The sequence below is a fragment of the Mugil cephalus genome, chromosome 8 (genome assembly GCF_022458985.1).
Source record: "Mugil cephalus isolate CIBA_MC_2020 chromosome 8, CIBA_Mcephalus_1.1, whole genome shotgun sequence".
NCBI classification, from domain to species: Eukaryota; Metazoa; Chordata; class Actinopteri; order Mugiliformes; family Mugilidae; genus Mugil; species Mugil cephalus.
In genome coordinates this window covers 10776621-10799164 of record NC_061777.1, presented here as the reverse complement: position 1 = coordinate 10799164, position 22544 = coordinate 10776621, and the positions used below count along the sequence as shown (strand labels likewise).

General features: G+C 40.8%; 3 protein-coding genes across 3 annotated transcripts; 1 reads left to right on the top strand and 2 right to left on the bottom strand.

The window, feature by feature from the left end:
- Positions 1-945: 945 nt before the first annotated feature.
- On the bottom strand, positions 946-4812 carry LOC125012656 (macrophage-expressed gene 1 protein-like). Its single transcript, XM_047592732.1, has 2 exons — positions 4356-4812; positions 946-3839 (listed from the first exon to the last, which is right to left on the bottom strand). The coding sequence occupies exons 1-2, from the start codon at positions 4797-4799 to the stop codon at positions 2187-2189; spliced, it is 2097 nt and encodes a 698-aa protein (XP_047448688.1). The 5' UTR covers positions 4800-4812; the 3' UTR covers positions 946-2186.
- Positions 4813-9960: 5148 nt separating this feature from the next.
- Positions 9961-10813, bottom strand: LOC125012110 (protamine-like protein). The gene has a single exon (XM_047591795.1). The coding sequence runs from the start codon at positions 10736-10738 to the stop codon at positions 10181-10183; it is 558 nt and encodes a 185-aa protein (XP_047447751.1). The 5' UTR covers positions 10739-10813; the 3' UTR covers positions 9961-10180.
- Positions 10814-15233: 4420 nt separating this feature from the next.
- Positions 15234-21894, top strand: tspan36 (tetraspanin 36). Its single transcript, XM_047592504.1, has 7 exons — positions 15234-15442; positions 18660-18851; positions 19050-19124; positions 19240-19332; positions 19762-19908; positions 20477-20560; positions 21138-21894. The coding sequence occupies exons 1-7, from the start codon at positions 15383-15385 to the stop codon at positions 21216-21218; spliced, it is 732 nt and encodes a 243-aa protein (XP_047448460.1). The 5' UTR covers positions 15234-15382; the 3' UTR covers positions 21219-21894.
- The last annotated feature ends 650 nt before the right edge of the window (positions 21895-22544 follow it).

The window sequence follows — 22544 nt, the reverse complement described above, 5'->3', positions numbered from 1 at the left end:
AGAGTTCCTGTCTAAGGATTTGACCTTTATTTATTTATCCCATTATGTATGACTAAACTTATTTTCTATCATAGAAAATATTTTTTTTGTTATAATCCATAAAAGACAATATGAGAAACCTTACCTTACCCTAAACCTGTAATTTACTCATTGCAGTTAGATTAAGTTATGAATCAATTATGAAATTCAAAGTTTAGTGACTTAAAGGTTGTGTGTCTCTGTCAGTGTATGTAATGTTGAACACAAGACCAGTATTGAGAAGTCATGAGAGCCTGCCTAAACATAGATGCAACTAAATGAAACCTCCACACTGTCTGAAAGAAAAACAATTTGCTTCTCATTGTTCACAAGCATGACAGAGCATTTTTCTGTTTATTCAACACAATGCTTGTGTCAAACAAAGGGGCAGATAAAACAAAGAGAACTGGGGTGCCTTCAAGAGAGCAGGTGAGTGAGAAACAAGAAGCAAAGGTTAACCTTCCTTTAAACACGGTCCACTGTCACAAGCTAGATTTGTTCACAGTCTGTTCCGTTGTCAAAGGGAAGTGAAAGCAGGCTCTCAATGCATGGTCTAAAAAAAAAAAAAAGGAAGTTACTCTGTCACATGGTTATAATGTCACTGGAAATGCCCTGAAAAAATCCTAAGTGGCGACCTAACAATCAAGCCTCACCCTGAATGAGAAACAATCTGCATAGGAATAAACTGCAGGTTATGAGAAATTCGAAATAAATGTACAACAGTGTAAGGGTCGGTGTCATTGTTCATTACACATATACTGTTTATTCTTTTCCCTTTAGTTCTCGTTGTTTCTTTTCAGTAAATAAGTGACATTACTCAAATCAGTATGTTCAGTATTTAAGTTAACAGTATCACATGACTCACAGAGGAAGTAACAAGTTCACGGTCGCACACACATTCCATTATAGTAGCATATATCACACAGGTCACACATAAAAAGTACCATTTATTTGAAATGTGTGTTATTACATGAAAAGTAAAAGCCAAAAACATTGAGTGGTTACCCTATAATACTGTGCAGGAGAATTTTCCAGGGTACGTGAAGGGAGGATACATTTAACGGCATGAAGAACTACACCAGTTAATCAGTTAGAAATATAAACCCCAAGAGCAGTAAACAAGTTTTTGGAAATTACTGTATAAATTCTCCAAATAGGAATTTGAGCATTTCTTTCACCGGACAGTATTTGGTAAGTGTGTTGTCTTCTTCTTCCAACAAATGCTCTGGTTATTCTGAACATGATGCTGGGGTCAAAAGTCCGTTACAGCGGAGTCTTATGTATTTATTAATTTATTTTAATGGTACTTGCCTGTTCTTTATTCATATGTGACTGGCTTCCAGTGTCATCTTGGCTCCAAAAGATGTAGTTTTTCTGATTTTAATTTAAATGTCGTTTAAATGTTCTTCTGTTTCATTTCATTATTTAATCTTGACTTTATGCAGTCAAACACACTAAGTGTTAAAAGAGTTGAACATTTCCATTCAAAAAAGCTTGTCGGTTGCATCTTCAGTGAACTAGTTGGTTGTTGAATGCAGCCAGCGGGTGGCAGCAAAAATCATATTGCTGATTAAACCGGCTCATGGGGATAACTGGACTCTTACTAATTAGGCTGCACACTATGTTATCTACTGTCTATATTCATCTGTCAGGCATTGTTATCAGTTCCTCTATTGCCTTCATAAAACCATGCCATATTTTTTTTCTGCTACAGGTCAGAAGAAAACCAACGGCCGCATCATCTGCAATCTACGTTCCCAAGAAACATGTTTACCTGTATGAAATATGTTTGGATTACATTTAGATCAAAAGTACAAAGCTGTGTAAAAGCGCTCTGTTGATCGTTGTGTGGATCACTCAAGGCAGGATGTGGCAAAACAGTGTAGTTGGTGCTGAATGTCAAGATTAGATTTTAGGAAATAGAAATGAGTGATAAATGTAAACACTGACCTCAGCACGATAGGGTTCATCTCAGTTAAGTGCTGTCTGCAGTTATATTTAACATGCGTTCACGCTCTTTTAATTTAAAAAAAAAAAAAAAAAGGTATTTTATTACCAACAAATGTCCGTTACAGACCACAACAGAAGGTGAGAAGCAAACGTGTACATACAGCAAGTTAATGATTTACAAACTGGAGACAAATAAACATTTTTTCTTCTTCTTTTCCTCAAGCCTCAGATTGCTCTGCCTCTCTTTCAGCCTCATTACGTATTTCCTCATAGCCTCTATGTGTCGTAAATCCAGACAGCCTCCTCCTCCTCTTCATCAACACTACTGCCGCTACGACCAGCAGCATCATACCTATTACCCCAAAGACTACCCCTGCCTTTTCTCCACTCGACATCTGACTCATTTGTGGGTTAAATGACCGCACAATTTCATTGATTTCCTCTGGTTTAGCAAGTTTCCATGCCTTTGTCTTCCCCACTCTAACCCAGTTCATCTCTCCTTCAGTCATCACCATAACTGTGTCAGTGGCCTTAATGCTGAGTGGAGGTTTAGTGAAGGGAGGCAGACGGATTGGCAGCAGCTGCCCACCTGTGAACAACCCCGACTGGACGCAGTAAAGAATTTCACAGCCATCACTGACAGTAGCAAGGTGCTGGCTGAACTTGGGAGGGCAGCTGTGTTGATATTTTGCCAGAGGGTTGTTTGACTGACAGCTGAAGAGGCCTCCAAAAGGTACAGAGTTTCTGGTACCCATCTCATAGTCGTTGCTAACACAGATCATTTGACCATCTGAGAGAAACTTCAGTGCAATGAAGTCTGGGGGGCAACTTTTGGCTTTTGTGAGGGGGTTCTGGAGAGAGGGACTGTATATCCCTCCAAAAAGAAACCCTGAATTCTGTGGGGCTTCTCCGTTTACTGAGCACCAGTAGGTGTTGATGCGTGCAGAACGTACGTGGTAGTTATCCTGACAACGGCGTTTATGGCAAGTGAGAACAAGCCAGCAGCTATGGCTTTCCTCATAGCAATCATATGTAGAGTAACCCTGCTGTCTCACTTCAGATCTCAGTAGAGTTGGAGAGTAAGGTGAACGGCAGGAGAAGTCGCCTGTGTCTGGATTTTTCTGGGCCAGGACATCACAAATTGGACCTGCATCTTGGGTGAGCTGAACACACTCTTGGTAGACACCACCAAAACTAAGGTTTGTAGCAGGGCCCTCACAAGAGTTATCATCAACATTGGCCTGGAAGTTGAAGTTCTTGGAGTTGACGTCAACACAGCCGGGGCGGGTGTTGACCTTGTAGTAGCGCTCTATAGCTTGACTCACAGAAAGAGACACTTTTTTAACTGTAGGTTCTGGTAGATCAGGGATTGCGTTTGTGTTGATAATGTAGTGTAGGGGAACTCCTGAACGATCAATAGCAACCAGGTTGTTGGGGGTGCTTTCTTGCCACTTCTGCAGGCCGATGCCCGGATAAAAAGATGTGCCTCCATGACTCTGAATGAGAGAGTACTGGATGTTGGACTGATAAGTTTGAAGTAAAGAGCTCTTTTGGCTCCTTTCACTGCTTATGTCAAACTTGAGTTTGTCAAAAAAATTCAAGCCAGCTGATGCTTTGACAGATGAACTATCTAACACACTCTGTGACATATATGAAGACCGAAGGTAGTCTTCCTCTACCAAAAGAGCCCCAGCATCGACAGTGGTGATAACATGAGTTCCATAGTCCAACACCATCTTCTCTGCCAGATAGTCTGCGTTCCTTGTCTGGTTGTTTTCCAGTGCGTCAGCGATTTCTTTGACTTGCTGGGCAAAGCGTGTGTCCAAAGTGAAGTCTGGATAAGCCTTGACTGTGTAGATGAAGTTCCGAACCTTTTGGAAGAAAGGATTATAAAATTATTAAATGTATCTTTTATTTATATATGTATATATATTTGTGTGTATTTATGTACTGTATATATATATATATGTGTGTGTGTGTGTGTGTGTGTGTGTGTGTGTGTGTTTGTATATATATATAGAGAGAGAGAGTTTTGACATGTCCAAGTTAGGCATTACATGTCAGAGCAGCACTATTCTTATACATAGACAAAATTATTTTTGCACTTGATCTCTTTCATATACACTTTCATATACATATCAGTCAAAAGATCCATACCACTGATACCATCCAATAGTCCAAACAACTGGATCACTATTTTTGCAAATTTGTTCCTAATGATTATTCTGTGATTCTGATAATGCTTCTGTTTTATTTTATCTTTCTTTTTACTTGTGCTTTTTATGTCCAACTAAGCTACTGTGACTAAGCAATCTCTCTTCTGGACCATTAAAGTCAAAGCCTATATTTTACATTACATCCAAACCATTGCAAACAGAAATCTTTACCTTCACTCTGGTTGTAGTTGAAGAGTCTTTGACCTGGTGGGTCTTCATTCTCATGTTCTCAGTAGAAAATTTGGCATTCAGCACCGAAAAGAAGGATGTATCTGAATTTATGGATCCAGACGTAGAGCTTGTCTGGTTAATCCATGAAGTGATAACCTCTGAGCTGGTCTCCACACCTGTCTCCTTGTGCGGGATGACAAACACTTCGTCAGGGATGAGGTAGAGCCCGTCTTCGGTGGTCTGGCACTGGAAGAAACTGATGTTCATGACTCGACCCATGTCCATGTTGCGGAGGTTGTCCCATCCTCCGCCTGGCAGCACTTCCAGGGCTGTGATGGAGAGGTTGGTGGAGGCGCGACATTGTCGGAGCCAGTTGGTCGGGCGGTTTACAGGGACTGAAGAGCAGACATAAAAGACGGAGAGGAAGATCAGTGATCCCTTCATGATGGCTGTCAGAAATGAGGACTGCTACGCCTATATATAAAGGTCTTGTCAAATTCCCCCTCCTCTTACGCAGTTTATCATATGATGAACAGGAACATGCTATTTGGCCAGCAGTGGTGAGGTTATAGTTTCCCAAAAGTACTCTCTACACCCAGTAAGCCATGAAGGAACTGAGAAAAAAGTTCTCACGAGTTCCTGTCTGAGGATTTAACCTTTACATTATGTGTTTATCCCATTTTTTATGACTAAACTTATTTTCTATCATAGTAAATATGATATTTGAAGTTAAAAAGCTAATAAATACATAAATACTGTCATAGTTGAAAGCAGTTAAAAATAAAACGAGTGGATTAATTCATATTGAAGATTAAGCTGGTATATTTCCAGTGTGGACTTTGTATGTTAACACAGCGTGGATAAAGGGACAACCGTCTTCAGAGTCTTGATGTTAGGAAAGTGTTTATCTGACTGCCAAGTTATGCACAGCACGCATGGATGAGGGCAGCACAGTGAAACCATGGCTTTCTAGCAGGCAAAATAGCACAGTGAATGAAATGAGTGAAAGCTTGAAAAAGCTAAGCTGGAAGCGTCTATGGAAATGCTTAATTATTACAAGGAGATGGCTACAGCCATTGCTGAGGCAGAAGCACTGGAATCGGCTGCTGAATTGAATAGTGAGGCACAGTTGCAAATCAAATTTTGATTGTTCCCCATTATATCCCACATTACGCACTGAACGGTATGTTATTGACTAAGCCAAACAAGACAGACAGAATTCCAGTTATGTGGTGATGATGTCGCAGTAAAAACAGAGCCAAGCCCTAGAGGCAACATTTCATGTTCACATCTCTTACCTGAAGCCAAACCTTTCCCCAAAGACCAAATCAGTACTGGCTCTGAACTACCTCACCTTGCCTCACAGCAGCCACACATCTGTGAAGATGGATATATCTGCTGTTCCCACACAGTTAAGTTCAACAGCAATCAGGTCATTCTTGTGCAGCATTTCACACCCAGAAATGACACAGGTCATCCTACTCACGTGCCTTATCCCATGTCTCCAAAACTTGAATGATCATACTTGATTTATGCCCTAATGTGTTCTGTATTAAGGAAAACTAGAGCAATATCCAGATCACCAATCACTCCACAACATATTGTGAGGAGAAGTCTTGCTGTGATAATGACCACCTGGGATGCACTGTGTTTAAGCGGACCAAAGACGACAAACAAGTGGCTCCTTTAATTCAGGATGAATTGACAATGAAAACAATGAATGAAGGACTACGAAAAGATTAAAAAAAAAAAGATGTGTAGTGGATCACAACACCAAGCAGTGTGTTGTTCAGGTGATTGCATGGTGATCCACTTCAGAAGGAAAGCCATTGTCTTTAGGGCTGACATAGAACAGATGTTCTACTGTTTTTTGGTAGTTGAAGATGACAGGAACAATGGTTTCAGGACAATGACCTCACCATAGACACTGTGGAGTATCACATGAGGGTTCACGTCTTTGGTAATTGCCCCAGGCCTGCAGTTGCTATTCTTGGCCTGCACCAGTCTGTTCAAGTCAGCGAGGTCCATGTCGATCCCGATGTGAAGCACTTTGTGATGCGCGACTTCTATGTGGATGATGGTCTAAAGTCCCTGCCTATGGACTCAGAATGTTCTCTTCGAATCAAACCTGAGGCTGCATAAAATTGCAACAAACAGAGATGTTATGAAAGTCTTTTCATCCAGAGATCATGCAAGTGACCTCAAAGACTTGCATCTTGATGCCGAAATGCTTCCAATGCAGCCCAATTGGAACCTCCAGGCTGTCTCTTCTTCAGTGTCTCCGATGAGATAAAACCTTACACTCGCCAGGGTGTATTATCCACAATTAATAGCCTCTACGACCCTCTTGGGTTGCCTTTCTATCATCTCCAACCAGTCTGCTCATTCTCCTCTGACCTCTCACATCAACAAGGCATTTTCATCCACACAGCTGCCGCTCACTGGATATTTTCTCTTTTTCAGACCATTCTCTGTAAACCTTAGAGATGGTTGTGTGTGAAAATTTCAGTAGATCAGCAGTTTCTGAAATACTCAGACCAGCCCATCTAGTACCAACAACCATACCACGTTCAAAGTCCCTTAAATCCCCTTTCTTCCCCATTCTGATGCTTGATTTGAACTTCAGCAAGTTGTCTTGATCACCTCTACATGCCTAAATGCATTGAATAGCAGCCACGTGGTTTGCTGGTTAGCTATTTGTGTTAACAAGCAATTGAACAGGTGTACCTAATAAAGTGACCATTGAGTGTACAAAAGACAATATCAGAAAGCTTACCTGTTCTGAGCCCTAAACCTGTAATTTACTCATTTGAATTAGAATAATTATGAAAGAATTATGAAATTCCAACTTTAGTGACTTAAAGGTGGTGTGTCTCAATGTTGAACACAAGACCAGTATGAAGAAGCCATGAGAACCTGCCTATTTATCCAGCCCATTGCTTGTGTCAAACAAAATGAGCATATAAGATAAAGAGAACTGGGGTGCCTTCAAGAGAGCAGGTGAGTGCGAAGAAATAAGCAAAGCTTAACCTTCCTTTAAACATGGTCGACCACCACCAGCTTGATTTGCTCTGTTCCATTATCAAAGGGAAGCGAAAGCAGGCTCACTATGCGTGGTCTAAAAAAAGGAAGGTACTTTGTCTTGTCAGTTGTTTCGTGGTTATAATGTCACTGGAAATGTCCTGGAAAATTTAAGTGGCTACCTAACAATGACACCTCAACCTGAATGTTTGGCCAACAACAAAAGCACAGAGAAACAATCTGCATAGGAATAAACTGCAGGTTATGAGAAATTCAACATAAATGTATAACAGTATAAGGGTGGGTGTCATTTTTAATAACGAGCTGTTTATTTCCTCTTCCTTTATTTCTCATTCTTTCTTTTCAGTAAATGTCATTGTTTAAATCAATATGTTCAAAATTTAAGTAACTGCCCCTGTCCCACAATACACCACTGAAAAACAGTTAAAAAACAAAACATCATCACGTGGCTCAGAAAGAAAGTAACAAGTTCACGCTCGCACACGCATTCAATTATAGTAGCATCTATCACACAGGTCACACACACAAAAAAGCACCATTTATTTGAAATGTGTGTGGTAGCCAGTGCTTCTATGCTATTGCGTGCTGGGGCAGCAGGCTGAGGGTAGCGGACAGCAACAGACTGAACAGACTGATACGCAAGGCCAGTGATGTTGTGGGAATGAAGCTTGACCCTCTGACCGTGGTGTCAGACAGGAGAATACTTCACAAAGTGAAAGCCATCTTGGCCAATGAGCTGAACCCACTCCATGACGTGCCGGTCAGACACAGGAGTTCTTTTTGAGCACCAGACTGATCACACCACGATGCACTACAGAGCGCCACAGGATATCATTCCTGCCTGTACAACTCCTCACTCTGAGTGTGCATAACCCATATTTATAACCATATTCATACTGACAATGTACAATAACTCATGTCCACTTTATTTTCATATACTTGTACATATCTCCTTATGTGCTATTGGACTCTGGACTCACTATTTGCAATAATTTCTGTGCAATAATTTCCTGCTGGGCAATACCCCATATACAGTGTTATTATAGAGCAGCAACTCGGAACACAGGTTCACTTATGCTTGTCACATCACATCACATGTTGTGATATATATTGCTTATATTTTTTACATTGATGTGTGTAATGTATGTACTCTTACTACAATTGTCTACTTACCCTCACTTAATCTTATTCCCTACATTGCTCTTTGTTCTTGACACTGGTACACTTGGAGTAGGAGCTGTAACGAAAAGTAATTTCCCCCTGGGTTCAATAAAGTAATTCTGATTCTGATTACATGCAATGTAAAAAGCTAAAAACATTGAGTGGTTACCTTACACTACTGTGCAAAAGATCTTTCCAGGAAAGATGAAGGGAGGATGCATTAAACGTAATGGCATGAAGAACTTCATCAGTTAATCAGTTATAAATATAAACCCCAAGAGCAGTAAAGTTTTTGGAAATTACTGTATCGATTCTCCAAGTAGGAATTTGAGCATTTCTTTCACAGGACAGTATTTGGCAAGTATGTTGTCTTCTTCTTCCAACAAATGCTCTGGTTATTCTGAACATGATGCTGGGGTCAGAAGTCTGTTACAGCGGAGTCTTATTTATTTATTCATTTATTTTAATGATACTTGCCTGTTCTTTATTCATATATGACTGACTTCCAATATCATCCTGGCTCCAAAAGATGTAGTTTCTTCTGATTTTAATTTAAATGTTGTTTAAATGTTCTTCTGTTTAATTTCATTATTTAATCTTGACTTTATGCAATCCAACACACTAAGTGTTAAGAGTTGAACATTTCCGTTCAACAAAGCTCATCGGTTGCATCTCCAGTGAACTAGTGGGTTCTTGAATGCAGCCAGCAGGTGGCAGCAAAACCCACATTGCTGATGAAACTGGCTCATGGGGACAGTGGCTTTTTCTTCTCTTCTGTTTCCTGTAAAAAGAAAATAAAACTGAACTCTCACTAAGTAGGCTGCACACTGTGGTATCTACTCTCTATATTCATCCGTCGGGCATCGTTATCAGTTCCTCTATTGCCTCCATAAAACCATGACATGTTTTTTCTTCTGCTACAGATAAGAAGAAAACCAACGGCCACGTCGTTTTGTCACGCCCATCAAGTCTCACTGTCAGTGATGATTAGCTGCATTTTCAAGCAGCTGTGATGCCAGCTGCTGTTTTATGAACACATTGGGCCAGCTGACATTCTGGATATCAGTATAGTTTTGACACAAGCAGAGCAGACAAAAACATCTGCAATCTATGTTCCCTAGAAACACATATTTGGATTATATTTGGATTAAAAGTACTCGTCTGGACTTCCTAGTTCCTGTGCATAAAAGCATCCCCCACCACCCCCAAGCATTCTTGATTTTTTTTCTGTGAATAACTCAAAGGCAGCATGTGCCATGGTGTTGAATGTCAAGACTAGATTTTAGAAAATGTAAATGAGTGATAAATGTAAACGCTGACCTCAACATGATCGTCTTCATCTCACTTTAGTGCTGTCTGCAGTTATATCCGACATACGTTCACAAACCACGCTCTGTTAATCAAAATCGTTTTATTTTTTCTAACAAATGTCCATAACAGACCACGACAGAAGGCGAGAAGGAAACATGTGTACATACAGCAAGTTCACGATTTCCAAACTCAAGAAAAACTAAAAACAGCAAAAGCATACGGAATTTGAGATGCAGCTTTTTCTTAGTCCACACAGTCAAAGGCCGGCAGAAACGCCTTTGGGCCACGTTTAGTGTTCAGTGTGAGAGTATTCACTTCTTGGCAGTAGCCCTGGCCCTGGTAGACCTGACAGCCTTGCGCTTGGTCTTCTTGGGGCTCTTGGGCTTCTTGGGCTTCTTGGTTGCAGCTGCTTTTTTGGCCTTCTTAGGACTCTTTGCCTTCCTCTTTTTCGGTGACTTCTTGGCAGCTGGAGTTGCTCCTCCTGTAGATTTCCTGGCCCTCTTGACCTTTTTCGCCCCAGCCTTCTTCTTTTTCACCACCTTCTTCTTTCGTGGCGTGGGAGGCTTTTTGTTAATCTTGAAGGACCCAGAAGCACCGGTGCCTTTGGTCTGGACCAGAGATTTGTTGGCCACCAAACGCCTGATGGAGACGAGGAGCCTGGCTTTGTTCTTCACCACATCGTATCCCCTAGCCTTCAGAGCCTTCTTCAGGGCCGCCAGGGAGATGCCGCCGCGCTCCGTGGATGCAGAAACAGCCTTCAAGATCAGGTCTGACACAGACGGACCTGTTTTCTTCTTCTGAGACCTGGCTCTCTTTTTGGGAGATTTGGCTGGAGTTGCCAAGGGCAAAGCAATTGCCGGAGAAGACATTGTGATAGGATGAAGTCAGTGAGGGTCACAGACAGATGAGGACAGAGTGGTATCTCTGCTTGGCCTCTCACAGGCTCAGGCTTTATCAAACCCCAATGAGAACCGTGTAGAGGCAGTCCCCGCCTGAACAGCGCGCCTCTTCTTTCCCTCTCCAACTTGATAAAGTTTGTGTTTTCTTCCTCTGGATTATTCTCTAAAATCCCTGCTTTAAATGTCAAATCTTCACATAAAACACTCCTCATAAAAATCTGCATAATATTATCTGACCACAGATGTACTTTTTATGCAGAAATCCATCACATATATTATAGTTTTTTGCGTGAATACAACCTGGTAGTGGCAGAATGTCATTTAAGATGTGTCTTTTGGGCATTTTAACGCGTTACAGCTCCCAAACTATCAATGGCACAGTTTTCTAATTAAATGCACCTAAAGGCAGTAATGTGTCTGATATTGTGGCCACAAAACTTTACTTTATTTCCACAGTTTTGTACTCAATAATTTCATCTAAAGATCACCAAAGAAACACATTTCCATTCTATCTCAGTGCTGAGGCAACCAGAGTGGCTTTAACATACCTGGATGCACAGAAGCAATGAAGGTTGTATGAATGTGATGGAGAAAGGTAATAAACAGAAAAAAAATAAGTTTAATGTAATCATGTCTTACATAATTAAAATAAAGGCTGATATATGTCGCCACTGTGTGGAGGGAACTGGATCTCAGCCAGAATAAGAATTATCAGTTTGTGGCAAGGGGTGGCCAGAAACGAATTTCAGATTAATCTCCCGGGTTTTTTTTTTTTTTTTTTTTTTTTTGGAGAGTGATTATAGTTATTATTCTTTTATTATTTCTTTTAGACTCACTGGAGAGTGGATTTTTTTTTAGTATGAATGTTTAAAAAATAGTTTATTTCCTATTTAACCATTAACTATGGCTCTATTTGTTTTATGATGCCCTTAAGTAGTTTTCTAGTTCCATTATGAGCTTTTACCACACCATCGCCTTTAGATGAATAAATAAATTAACTGTCGAATGTAAAGTAGTAACGGCATATTACTGTAATTATTTATTATACGGCCCAAAACACTCATGTGTAGAGCTGTTTTTAAAGAAAGAACTTCTGTTTGTGCACATAATTTCTTCTTATTATTATTATCTAATTTCTTATTAAATGCATATTACTGTCAGACACAAGGACTACAGTGTCAGATAACTTTAATATTTGCACTTGAATAAAAGACTATGACTCTTGTTTGTCCAATATCCCGCTATTTTACCCCCCTTTTCTAATAACAGATAACGTGTACTTGTTTGTGTGTGTGTGTGTGTGTATGTGTGAGGGAGAAGATTGGCAAAGTCTGGCCTTCTGTAGTGCACTGATAGTGCCTCCTGAATTTACATGTAGATATACATATACAGTGCAAAGACACATTATTATTAAAACAGAGTGAGTTTTGTTTCTGTCAGTATCAGAATAGACATAACATTTAGATTTTTAGGGATACTTACACAGGGATACTTAAAAGTATTTACACCTCTACATTTTAATATAAAATGGCTTTTAACATCAGCTAATTTTCACACAAGTTAAAAATTAGCCAATAATACATACAGTATCCATGAGGTGCAACTACAAGTTCAGTTTCCAATTTCCAAGGCCAAATTAGACTCCATCTGTTCAGAAGAGTTTCAGGTTATTGGGGTAAAATTCAAATCTACAAATGGAGGAGATTTAAGACAAGTCTTTCCCCCCGAAATATCTTATATTTACATTCACACACATTGCCAGGGCTGGCCCTAGTCATTTTGGCACCCTGGGTGAAATGAATGTGTGGCACCCCCCAACCTCATCAATAAGCTATTGCACAAAATATATTGATGAAACCAGTGCAGACAGAACTGAGTGCACAAAAACTAACTATATTAAACAAAACTTTATTAGAGAAACCTCTGTATATTATACGCCATGTAGCATTGTTCTACAGCACACAAGGGCAAATACAACTCCATGTTACATACAACAAAATACCAAAAAATAAAATAAATCAACCCTTTAACATTCCACTGGATTGCATATGGGACAGCAGTAGCTTTTTGAACAACTGCACGAGTTGTGTTTGAGTAAATGCCCCATGCAATATGTCATTTTCTTCTGATTTCATTGATAAAAGTCATTATAGGATTCAACCAACACAGCTGACCCAATTTCACTTCCTTCGCTTTATTTCATATTTAGACATCAAACAATACAAAAATATAACTGCAGTAACAATAAACAATAAATAGCATAAAATACAAAATACAACACAGTTAAAATGACTGCAAAATTCACACAAAATTAATCACAGTACAAATAAGATACTTATTGCACACAATAAAATGTAACAGAGCCCAGTGCAGATATAACAAAATATAGATATTGCAAAATAAGAGAATTGTTCAAAAAAACTATAATATGCATAATGGAAGAATGTGCTACCTGGAGGCAGCATTAAATTCAGCCTGTAATAAGATTTGACTCACTCACACTACAGTTCTTGTGTAATGTTGGATGTCTATTTGTCAATAAAAACATAGGCAGGCAGTGGTCTATGCAGCAGGACAGACCAAAAAGTGTAGGCTGTTTCTACACCTAAATGCTTTCCAGCTTCCCTTGAGGTGTGAGTCACTGATGGTAACCCTTGCTGCTATTAGTTATTCAATTGACAAAGTTCACTCTGTTATCCTAAACTAGTAAACTAGCTTTAGCTAGTAGTCGACTGGCTGCATGTCACGTTATGCTCTCTCTACTTTCTGCTCCAGTTAAGCAGGCTAGGAACAAAACATCACGTATTGATTACCTCAGTGTTTTTTCCTATTTTGCTTCCTCTTGTTTTCTTCTCTTTCTTCCCCGAGCAACCTAGAGCTTTGGCTTTCAAAGAATCTCGTCAAACGCAGACGTGGCACTAGCAAAAGAAATAAATTTTGCACTTACCAGTCCTTGTTCTGTTGAGATCTTGCTCATAACGCCAGTTTGTTGTGGACATTTGAGATGATGATGAGGAAATGACACAGAAGACTCAGATGACTCGTAGTGAAATAATTAAGAGGTCAACCACTGGTTATCACCATCTGTGGCGACAGTCAGTCTAGCTAACCTTGTTTGTCTATGGAAGGAACACGAAAAATTTCTAGGTCAAAGAGACATGTTTAACATACTATAATAATTAAGTTTTTCCTTCACAGACATGACGACTTTAACTTCTTTGTGGCCAGAAGGTCGAGTACTGTGGATAGTGTTAGCGCCGTCACTGGTGCGCTGGTGGCTGGACGCTCATTAAACTGAGCTGCGCACAGAGATACAACAACCAACGTTTGATCAATATGCTTTAGATAAGTTGTAGTGGGCTCTGGTAATAATACAAAATAATAGTGTCTAAAGTAATATTAGGAGTAGGTTGTTAATATAAAAAAAAAAAACTTATCCTCAATGCGCCCCCTATGGATCCACGGGGCCCTTAGCGTTTGCCTACACTGCCTATGCTTAGGTCCGGCTGTGCACATGGCCACGCTTTTGGAGTGATCTTTATTGGTTGACCACTCCCGTAGCGGGGGTGTATGTGCAAAATATTTCATTCCATCACACTGGACTTTGAATCAGGTAGGTTGTAATAATATTTTGGAACTTGGACCCAGTAACACCATTTCAAATGCATTCCTCTTTATCTTTATCCGCTATGACTGTTAGATTAGGTCTGCTCTCTCTTGTTTGGGTTTCACTGTAGTTTTTTCATAGTCACTTTTATTTCCTGGCAGAAAAAAAATATATAAAAAAGGAACTCTTTTTTGGTCGCTTTAAAAAGTTGGAGGCTTTAGCCATGTCAGCTGAACCCATGTTTAGTGTTCCCCCATACCTTCACAATAGATGAGTGGATTAAATCACCAGAGCCTATCTGCAGGTACAATGTGATATGACTGAGCCATTTACTTCAGCAGATAGAAGGCCTCCAACCGCCCCACTGAAGTAACAGAACCTGGTTTAAGGCAGCGAAGTTCACTGGAATCACTTTTAGTCGCCAAGGGGAAACCAGAATCATAAAGGCCTCTGACTTGGGGAGCATAAAAGTGACTCTATGAACTTAACGCATAACAGACTGACCTCACAATTCCGTGAAATGGCTCTGTTGTGCCATGAATACACATATGTTAGAATAAGACCATCAGAGAGGGGGAGCGTAGTAAATGAGAGGCAAAGTGGAGAAATTTAGAATTTTATGTTCTAGTTAGTATCAAAAACTTCTTCAAAGCGTGTTATAGTAAAAACAAACTAAAGAATAATATTCCGGCTGCAGTTTAACTTCTCATTTTTGATACCTCAAGGGTTTCCAGTGTGAGGGATGTGATGGAACCGTCCAGCAGGGGGGTTGCAGTGAAAGGAGAGGCGGATGGGCCTCCGGGACCTGCTCCGCAGCATTGCTCTCTACTCTCCACCCCTAAGCATGTGACCATGTGATCAGAGTCACTGCAGGCAAGCAGTGTGAGCAAAACTTGTGACCAAAGCAGCAGGAGAAGCAGCTCGGCTCTCTGCGTTATAAAAACTGTACCACTGCCTCTCCACAGTCTCCCCGTCCATCTCCGCAGCCCGAAGCGCTACCAGGCAACATGGATTGCGGAATCGCCACATCCAAGACCATCCTCCTCTTCCTCAGCTTGATATTCTGGGTGAGTCGCGCTGTTATTTCTCCACCTGCAGGGATTTGAACTGATGGCACTGTAGGTTGGAGGGCGGGGGGGCGATGAAAGCGCCACTTCCTCTCTCTGTTTTCGAAATTATCGATAATTATTTCGCTGTCTTTGTGCTTTTAATTGTTACATCCAACAAATCTCACTTGATTAGCATCTCCACAGCTATGGCCCAGTTTTATTCTGGTGGGTTCATAGTTGCTACATAGTGCATTACTTTCTATAATGTATAACTCATATCTGCGCAGTTCCTGAGAGGGGGAGGGAAAGACGCAAGCGAGTTATCGGAAGGCTATGAGTTCATTTCTCGATTTACTTGAATCTGAGTTTAACTGGAGTCAGGGGAAGTCTGACCTATCAGACTTTGCTGTAACACAGCCAAGCACCTGGGTTGAACCCTGGCCCACTGTGTGTCTGAGCAGGTCAGAGCTGGCTTTGTATCAGAGCAAAGTATGGATTTATGTATTGTTGGTTTATGGAATAATCAAACCAGTCTCTGCCCATTTGGCCTCCTCTGTGTCCTCAAGAGTAAAAGAAAGAGAAAAGAAAGAAGAGTTTTGAAGGGAGCGAGTAAACCTCCCCGCCTGCCTGCGTCTGATGTAATTAGATTACTGTGAGATGGAACAGACTTGTGTTTGTGTTATTTTCAATGGAGAACACAGTTCATTGCTGTAATTTTAATAACCACATCAAGTTTTTTTCTTTTTTTTTCTTTCCTTCATTTGTCTTCTTCCCAATTTAATGCTTCATTTACTTTCCCTTTATTAAATCATTCAGAGCGAAAGAGTTGTTTTTATGTGTTTAGACTTTATTGTTTTCCACTCCCCCTCATTATGTTTCAAAGTGTTTTCTTGCTTCCCTGTAGCTCGGCATGACAGGCGGAACACACGGAAAGTTTTTTAGCTGCACGCCAGTAAAAATCAGACACTTTCACTTCATGTTTCGACCACAAAAATCATCCAGTTGTGGATTTGTTTTCCAACAGCGTCACCTCGGTTGGGCAGTCCATCCTGTCTGCTGACTGCTTCTGAACAATGTTGTTTAGCCGGCAGACGTACGACTGAACAAGCGTAGCATTACAGTCAAATAGTGAGTGGCTACCTTTGACTGTGTGACTGATTTATCAGGCCAAGGGTCTGTGTGCATTAGATTGCCACATTTTCTTGAAGCCCGAGGGAAACGTCCCCACATTTCACGATCTTTCATTAGTATTGAATTTCAGATACTTCTAAAGGATTTCAATAAATGGCCGCGGTTATGAGGTGAGCAGCTTAACAAAGTGGAAAGACAATCAAGAGTAGAAAAGATTAATATTCTCCGAATGCTCAAAAGCACATGAGCTGAAATGTCATGGCGGCTTTATTTTCTAGAAAATAGATACACGGCACGAGTCCCTCAGGGGTAAAATCATCCCCACAAATCCTGGGAACGAAAACTGCCTGAGAGGTTTCTCACATTCCAGAGAGGTGCCACCATGCGTGGATGCTATACCTTGTGTAAGCCTCTTTGTGCTGCTTCAGAGGCACAAGATCAGAGTTTCTGGACAGATTATTGGGGGGGCAGCAAACCCCTTGCGATCCCGTGACTGGGGAGTGATTAAGAGAAGTGAGTCATGAGGCTGGAGTGCAGCATGAATGATTGTTCTTATGTGAGCATGTGTGCTTTTTGCGGTCTAACAAACACAAGCGAACAAAGCACATCAATTATAGGGGAAGTAATACTGAGAATGTCTCTCGTTCATCCATCATCCGTCCAGCAGGAAGTAAAACACATAAAAACTGCTTAGGACCAACTAAAAAAAATGAGGAAAACAACACAAGGTGTTGACCTGGCCTCCAAATTCACCAGATCCCAAACTGATCAAGTATCCGTGGGATGCACTGGAACGAGCCTGATCCACAGAGACCCCTCCCCTCAACCCCCCACTAACAACATTATGACACCAGAGGACGCCCTCTGTCCATTCTCTGATGAGTCACATCTGTTTTTCACAATAATAGACCTACACAATAATAGAAAGGTGGTCATAATGTTATGCCTGATCAACGTATTTACATACAGAGCTTAACAATTAATTTCACTTTTTGTTTGGGCTTCATTGATAACAGACTGGAGTTTGAGTCCCGATACAATGCAAGCCAAAGTGCAAAGGGAAGTCAGGAGTGCTGTTAACAAGATATATACTTCAGAGGCATTGTTTTCTTAACTTTATAGATTTCTTGGAAGGGTTGGGTAACACGTGGTTAAACAGGCTCGGAGGATGCCAGGGACAAACCTGTTATTTTCCAAAGAAATGAGGAAATCATTTCGGAACTGTAATTTCAGCCATTTCTGTGCACGCACGGACTTGGCCCTTGTGCGTGGAGTCTCATGACTGATGATCTCACTCGGGAAGCATGACTCGTAGAAAGGCCATGACGATGGTGTGACTTGATGCCTAATCTCTCTTCGAGTCTGCCGGGACAATCTGTGTTAATCACATGAGATCATAGGAGATAATGAAGTGAAAGCAGATCTTGTTATGCTCGATCTGCTGCGTCTTATCAACGTCCTTGTTCTCGCTTTATAATTGACGGCGTTAATAGTTGAAGGCCTCTGTGTCTAAATACCTTTCTAGATGTATTAAATGGAAGAATTATAATAATGCAGTGCGTTCTCGCGTGTTTGCAGCATCTTGTTGAAAGGACAAAGGCCAGATTTAACATCCGTATTTGTCAATGAGAAAATAACAGCTGTTCAGTGGAAACAATAGGGGCATGACACGGAGAGGTAAACATCAACGTCTGTGTCCCTGCAGTAAGTGGCTTTGTTAAGCTTCAGGAACATTCTGACCTATATCGACTTCTTGAATTGGCATTGATGAGTTTTTAACCAAGTTACAGTAGATGAGTGTGCCCCAGTTAAAGAAGTTGTAGCTACGCCTGCTGTCTCTATCCTTTCTTTTTTTTTATACCTCATATATTTGCTTGGATTTCCTGTCCTGACGTGCCCCTATGCGTACATACCTTTCACCTGTGTTCATTTGAGTGGAATCCTCATTCATTGCTGTTTTTTTTTTGTTTTTTTTACTAGTATATAATGTTACAGGCCGATCTGTGCGCATGCATGTTACATTTTTAATTCCCACCACTTCTCGGCTAACTTCCCTGCCGTGAATATACACTTACAGTAAATGTGTTTTCTCTTCCTCCCGCAGGCTGCAGGAGCGGCGTTGGCCTACGTCGGCGCCTACATAATCCAGAGCTACAACAACTTTGGCAGTTTCCTTCAGGACAAGCAGACGCTGGTCCCAGCGGTCATCATCATCGGCATCAGCGTCGTGATGTTCATCTTCGGTACCGTGGGATGCTGCGCCACCATCCGCGAGTCCAAGTTCGGCCTCAGCTTTGTAAGTGTGTGTTTGTGTCTGTGTGTGTGAGATCGAGAAAGAGAGAGTTCTTAGATATTTGTGTACATATCTGGAGAGTCTGAGGGTGAAAATGAGAGTGCAAACCTTTATTGTTTCGGTTGCTGCAGTAGTTCGGCAGTTCATCACCTCGTGCACTTTGCCGTGGCTTTAAAATGCTGTATTTCACTTCCCATCCAGTTCTTCCTCATCATCATGGTGATCTTTGCTGCTGAAGTGGCTGCTTTGGTGTTTAGCTTCATCTACCAAGGAAAGGTGAGTCACAGATCGATTTTTAAGCAATAATCTATATTTTATCATGCATTTTAAATATTTCTCTGGAAAACTTGTGTTCTAACTGTGAGTTCGCTACATTCTCGTGTCTCTCCAGATAAATGGAGACCTGGGCAAATCTATGAATGACGTCTTCTTAAAGTATGGACAGGACCCCGAGACCTCGGCTGTGGACGTGCTGCAGCGGGAGGTCGGTGTTATATTCTGCTGCGTAAATAGATTCGGTTTCTCGGCGTCACATTCACAAACGTCCACTTCTGCTTTGCTCGCGTTCCCTCTCACCTGCTTGGTTTCATTTCCTCCTCTTTCAGTTTGCTTTTTAATTTTCGTCAACAACCCAAAAGACCTCCACTAAACAAACCCCCACCCTCTCCGCCCACAGTACAGGCCCCCCAAAAATCCCCAAATCTACTCTTGTCTGTCGTGTAGGAAATTTTCTGTGACGTAAGCTTTGAAAATTGAGAGTGAGGACAAATGTCCCCCAGTGCTGTAGCTCACTCATTTGTGCATGCAAATCCATGACCGTGTCAGCGGGTCATGTTTCCATAACTCTCTTATCCTAGAGTCCAACGTTACCACTCCTTTGTCCTCATTTCTTATCACGATTCTGTTTGTGCAGTTGAAGTGCTGTGGTGTCAGCAACTACACCAGCTGGTTCAACACTACCTGGTACACCAGCCACAACACCTCTGTGCCTGCGTCCTGCTGTAAGAACACGACCGGGTGTACTGGCAGCCTGGCCCAACTAGACCTAATTTACCAGAGGGTAAGTTACACAGAAGTTTTTATCAAATAAAAACTGGGCCTCAGATATTAGCCTATTTTCTATGGCTGTCTTCTATGGCTTTTCTATCATGCTAGTTTAAGACTTTGCCCTATGTTAGTCACTCTTGATGTTGTACGATAAGATAATACAGGACAGGACTTTATTTATCCCTTGGGGAAATTAAGGTGTTACAGCGGCAGAGAACAACAGTGCAAAAATACAACAAATAAAACAGAATAACGTAAGATAACAGAAACTATATGTTAAAAAAAAATATTGACATTGCATCATGTTGAAGTAGCAAACCAAATAACTGGAACAACCAATACAAATATTAGACCTTCAAACAAGCATCGCTTTATGTTGCTTGAGACACAAAGTTAAGCTGTTAAGATAAAAAGTTAAGTTGTAAAATGCTTTTATTGCTTGAACAAATAAATGCTGCAAAACTTCCCCCGCAATGAAAAAACGGAAAAGCGCCACAGTTCAGTGAGATTCTTCTGCTGACTCTTTACTGTGATTTATTATGTTGTAATATGTGTGTGTGCTCTCTGTGCGTGCATTTTAGGGTTGTCAGGGGAAACTGCAGAAGCTCATACATGACGTGTTGACTTATGCCATGCTGGTCGTTCTCGGCTTTGCCATCGTCAAGGTGAGTGGGTCACGTGAAGCTAAATGCGCTAAACGAGCATTACTGTACATCAATGTTCGCAGTGTGCAGAGAGACGTGCTCTCGTTAGTCGCCGCAACAGATGGCGTGGAGGTCTGAAGTAATGCCGTGCTTACACATCATACCACACATTACACTTCGCTGTGTTGGCGATGCTGAGTGGATAAACTCAATCTCCGCAAACACGAAAATCTGCTCATGTTAATGTACAATGGCAGTTTTGTTCAGAGTCACTACTGGAAACAGAAAGGGGTCAGTGTGGCATCCTGACAACAATTTTCAACATTTATACACTACGCTTATTTGATTATGTGATTCAAAATGACTTTTCTAAGAAAGCTAAACTAGGCGATAGCATCATGAGGGGAAAATATCTGAATCGAATGACCTCCTGATCGCCTTCTGGAGTACTTTTTGTGGCTCTTGCGTCTTATCTGACCCGACCCTAACACAGGATTCAGGGCGACGCTTAACATTTCATCCTAGAACTAATCTGTTCACATGCTTCCTCGGAAAATCAATCTTCTGTTTCCTGACCTTTGGCGTTCTCTCATTGCAGTTCTTTGGGATGCTGAGCGTTTGTGTGATCACGTGTAGAAGTGGCAGCCGGAGGAGTGGCTACCAGCCTCTGTACGCCTAAAAACATGTCTTCCTGCGACCGCCTACTGTACCACATCCTCACTTTACTCTCCGCTAGGTTTGTTGACCGCTCACTGTGCTTTGTACAGAAGCATTCATTTACCGTGCAAATTTAAGTAATGACACTGTCTTAGTCTAATGGGGATCATAACCAGAGCTGATGAAATCAACATCGGTGTACCACTGACTTTTTTTTTTTTTTTTTTACCAGACATAAAAGAGCTTTTGAAAGTTTTTTTTTTTTTTTTTTATCTGATGCAGCAATTTGTCTCCAATCTTGTCTGTAAACCTAGAGCTGCTGCTGTGACATCAAAACAGAGAAAAAAAATAACCTCTTTGGAAATTTTTCTTCTTGTATATCTATCGGAGCCTTCTTACTCTGCTGCATCATGTAGATATTCTTTTAAACGACATTATACTTTGGGGAATACACAGTACTTTAATGAATGACTTCAAACTATATTTTAAACATGTTGTGATTGAGATTAAAAAGGACAGATGTTTAATGCCTTATTTAGGTTTGCAATATTTATAGCCAACTGAACGATTGAATACATATAAATGTAATTTTATGGTCAGTTAACTGTATCGTATTGTAAGTTGTAGTTCTACATCTAGTTTCACGTTTGTTGTGTTTATTACATTTCTAAATTAAAAAGGTGAATATTTCACAATAATTCTGAGTTTGCTGTAGTCATATCTCACCAAGTTTAAGCTTTTACATGAGGGCAGGGACGATCCGACATTTATCTGTCATCTTGTTGACATTTTTGTGCAAAAATACCTAGTGTCTTTAAAAAACACACACATACACACACACACACACACAAGCCACTCCTGCCGACTGTGTATTGAAATCCTATTAAACACCACTCACGGAGGTTATCTGTCACCTCCTGACAGCGCTGATAAAGAGGCCACAAGTGAGGCACATACAGAAGATAGGACTATTCATCTTACATAAACCTTGTCAGTCCTTAGAAAGATAATTAAAGATAAACTCATGTCCAGGGGAGGCATCAAATCATCAATCCTTCCATACATCACCCATTGATGAGGCTCGGGATAAATCTGATTTCAGCCATTAATTTAATTCGAAGTTAAATTACATCTTTTTCTTTTTAAATTAATGATGAGTTCAAGATATCTCTGTGGCAGCCTCATTTGCCTCCCCAATTGCCGGTTTCAGTTTCGGCAATAAAGGCTCTATTTGCATCTGCAGCTCATGCTGTTTGTTGAAATGCAGTAACACAGAATGTCCTGTAGGGGGTGCTAAACAGCCTGCTCTGAGTTTAAAACCTTTAGCTGACTGACTCTAGTGGAAGAT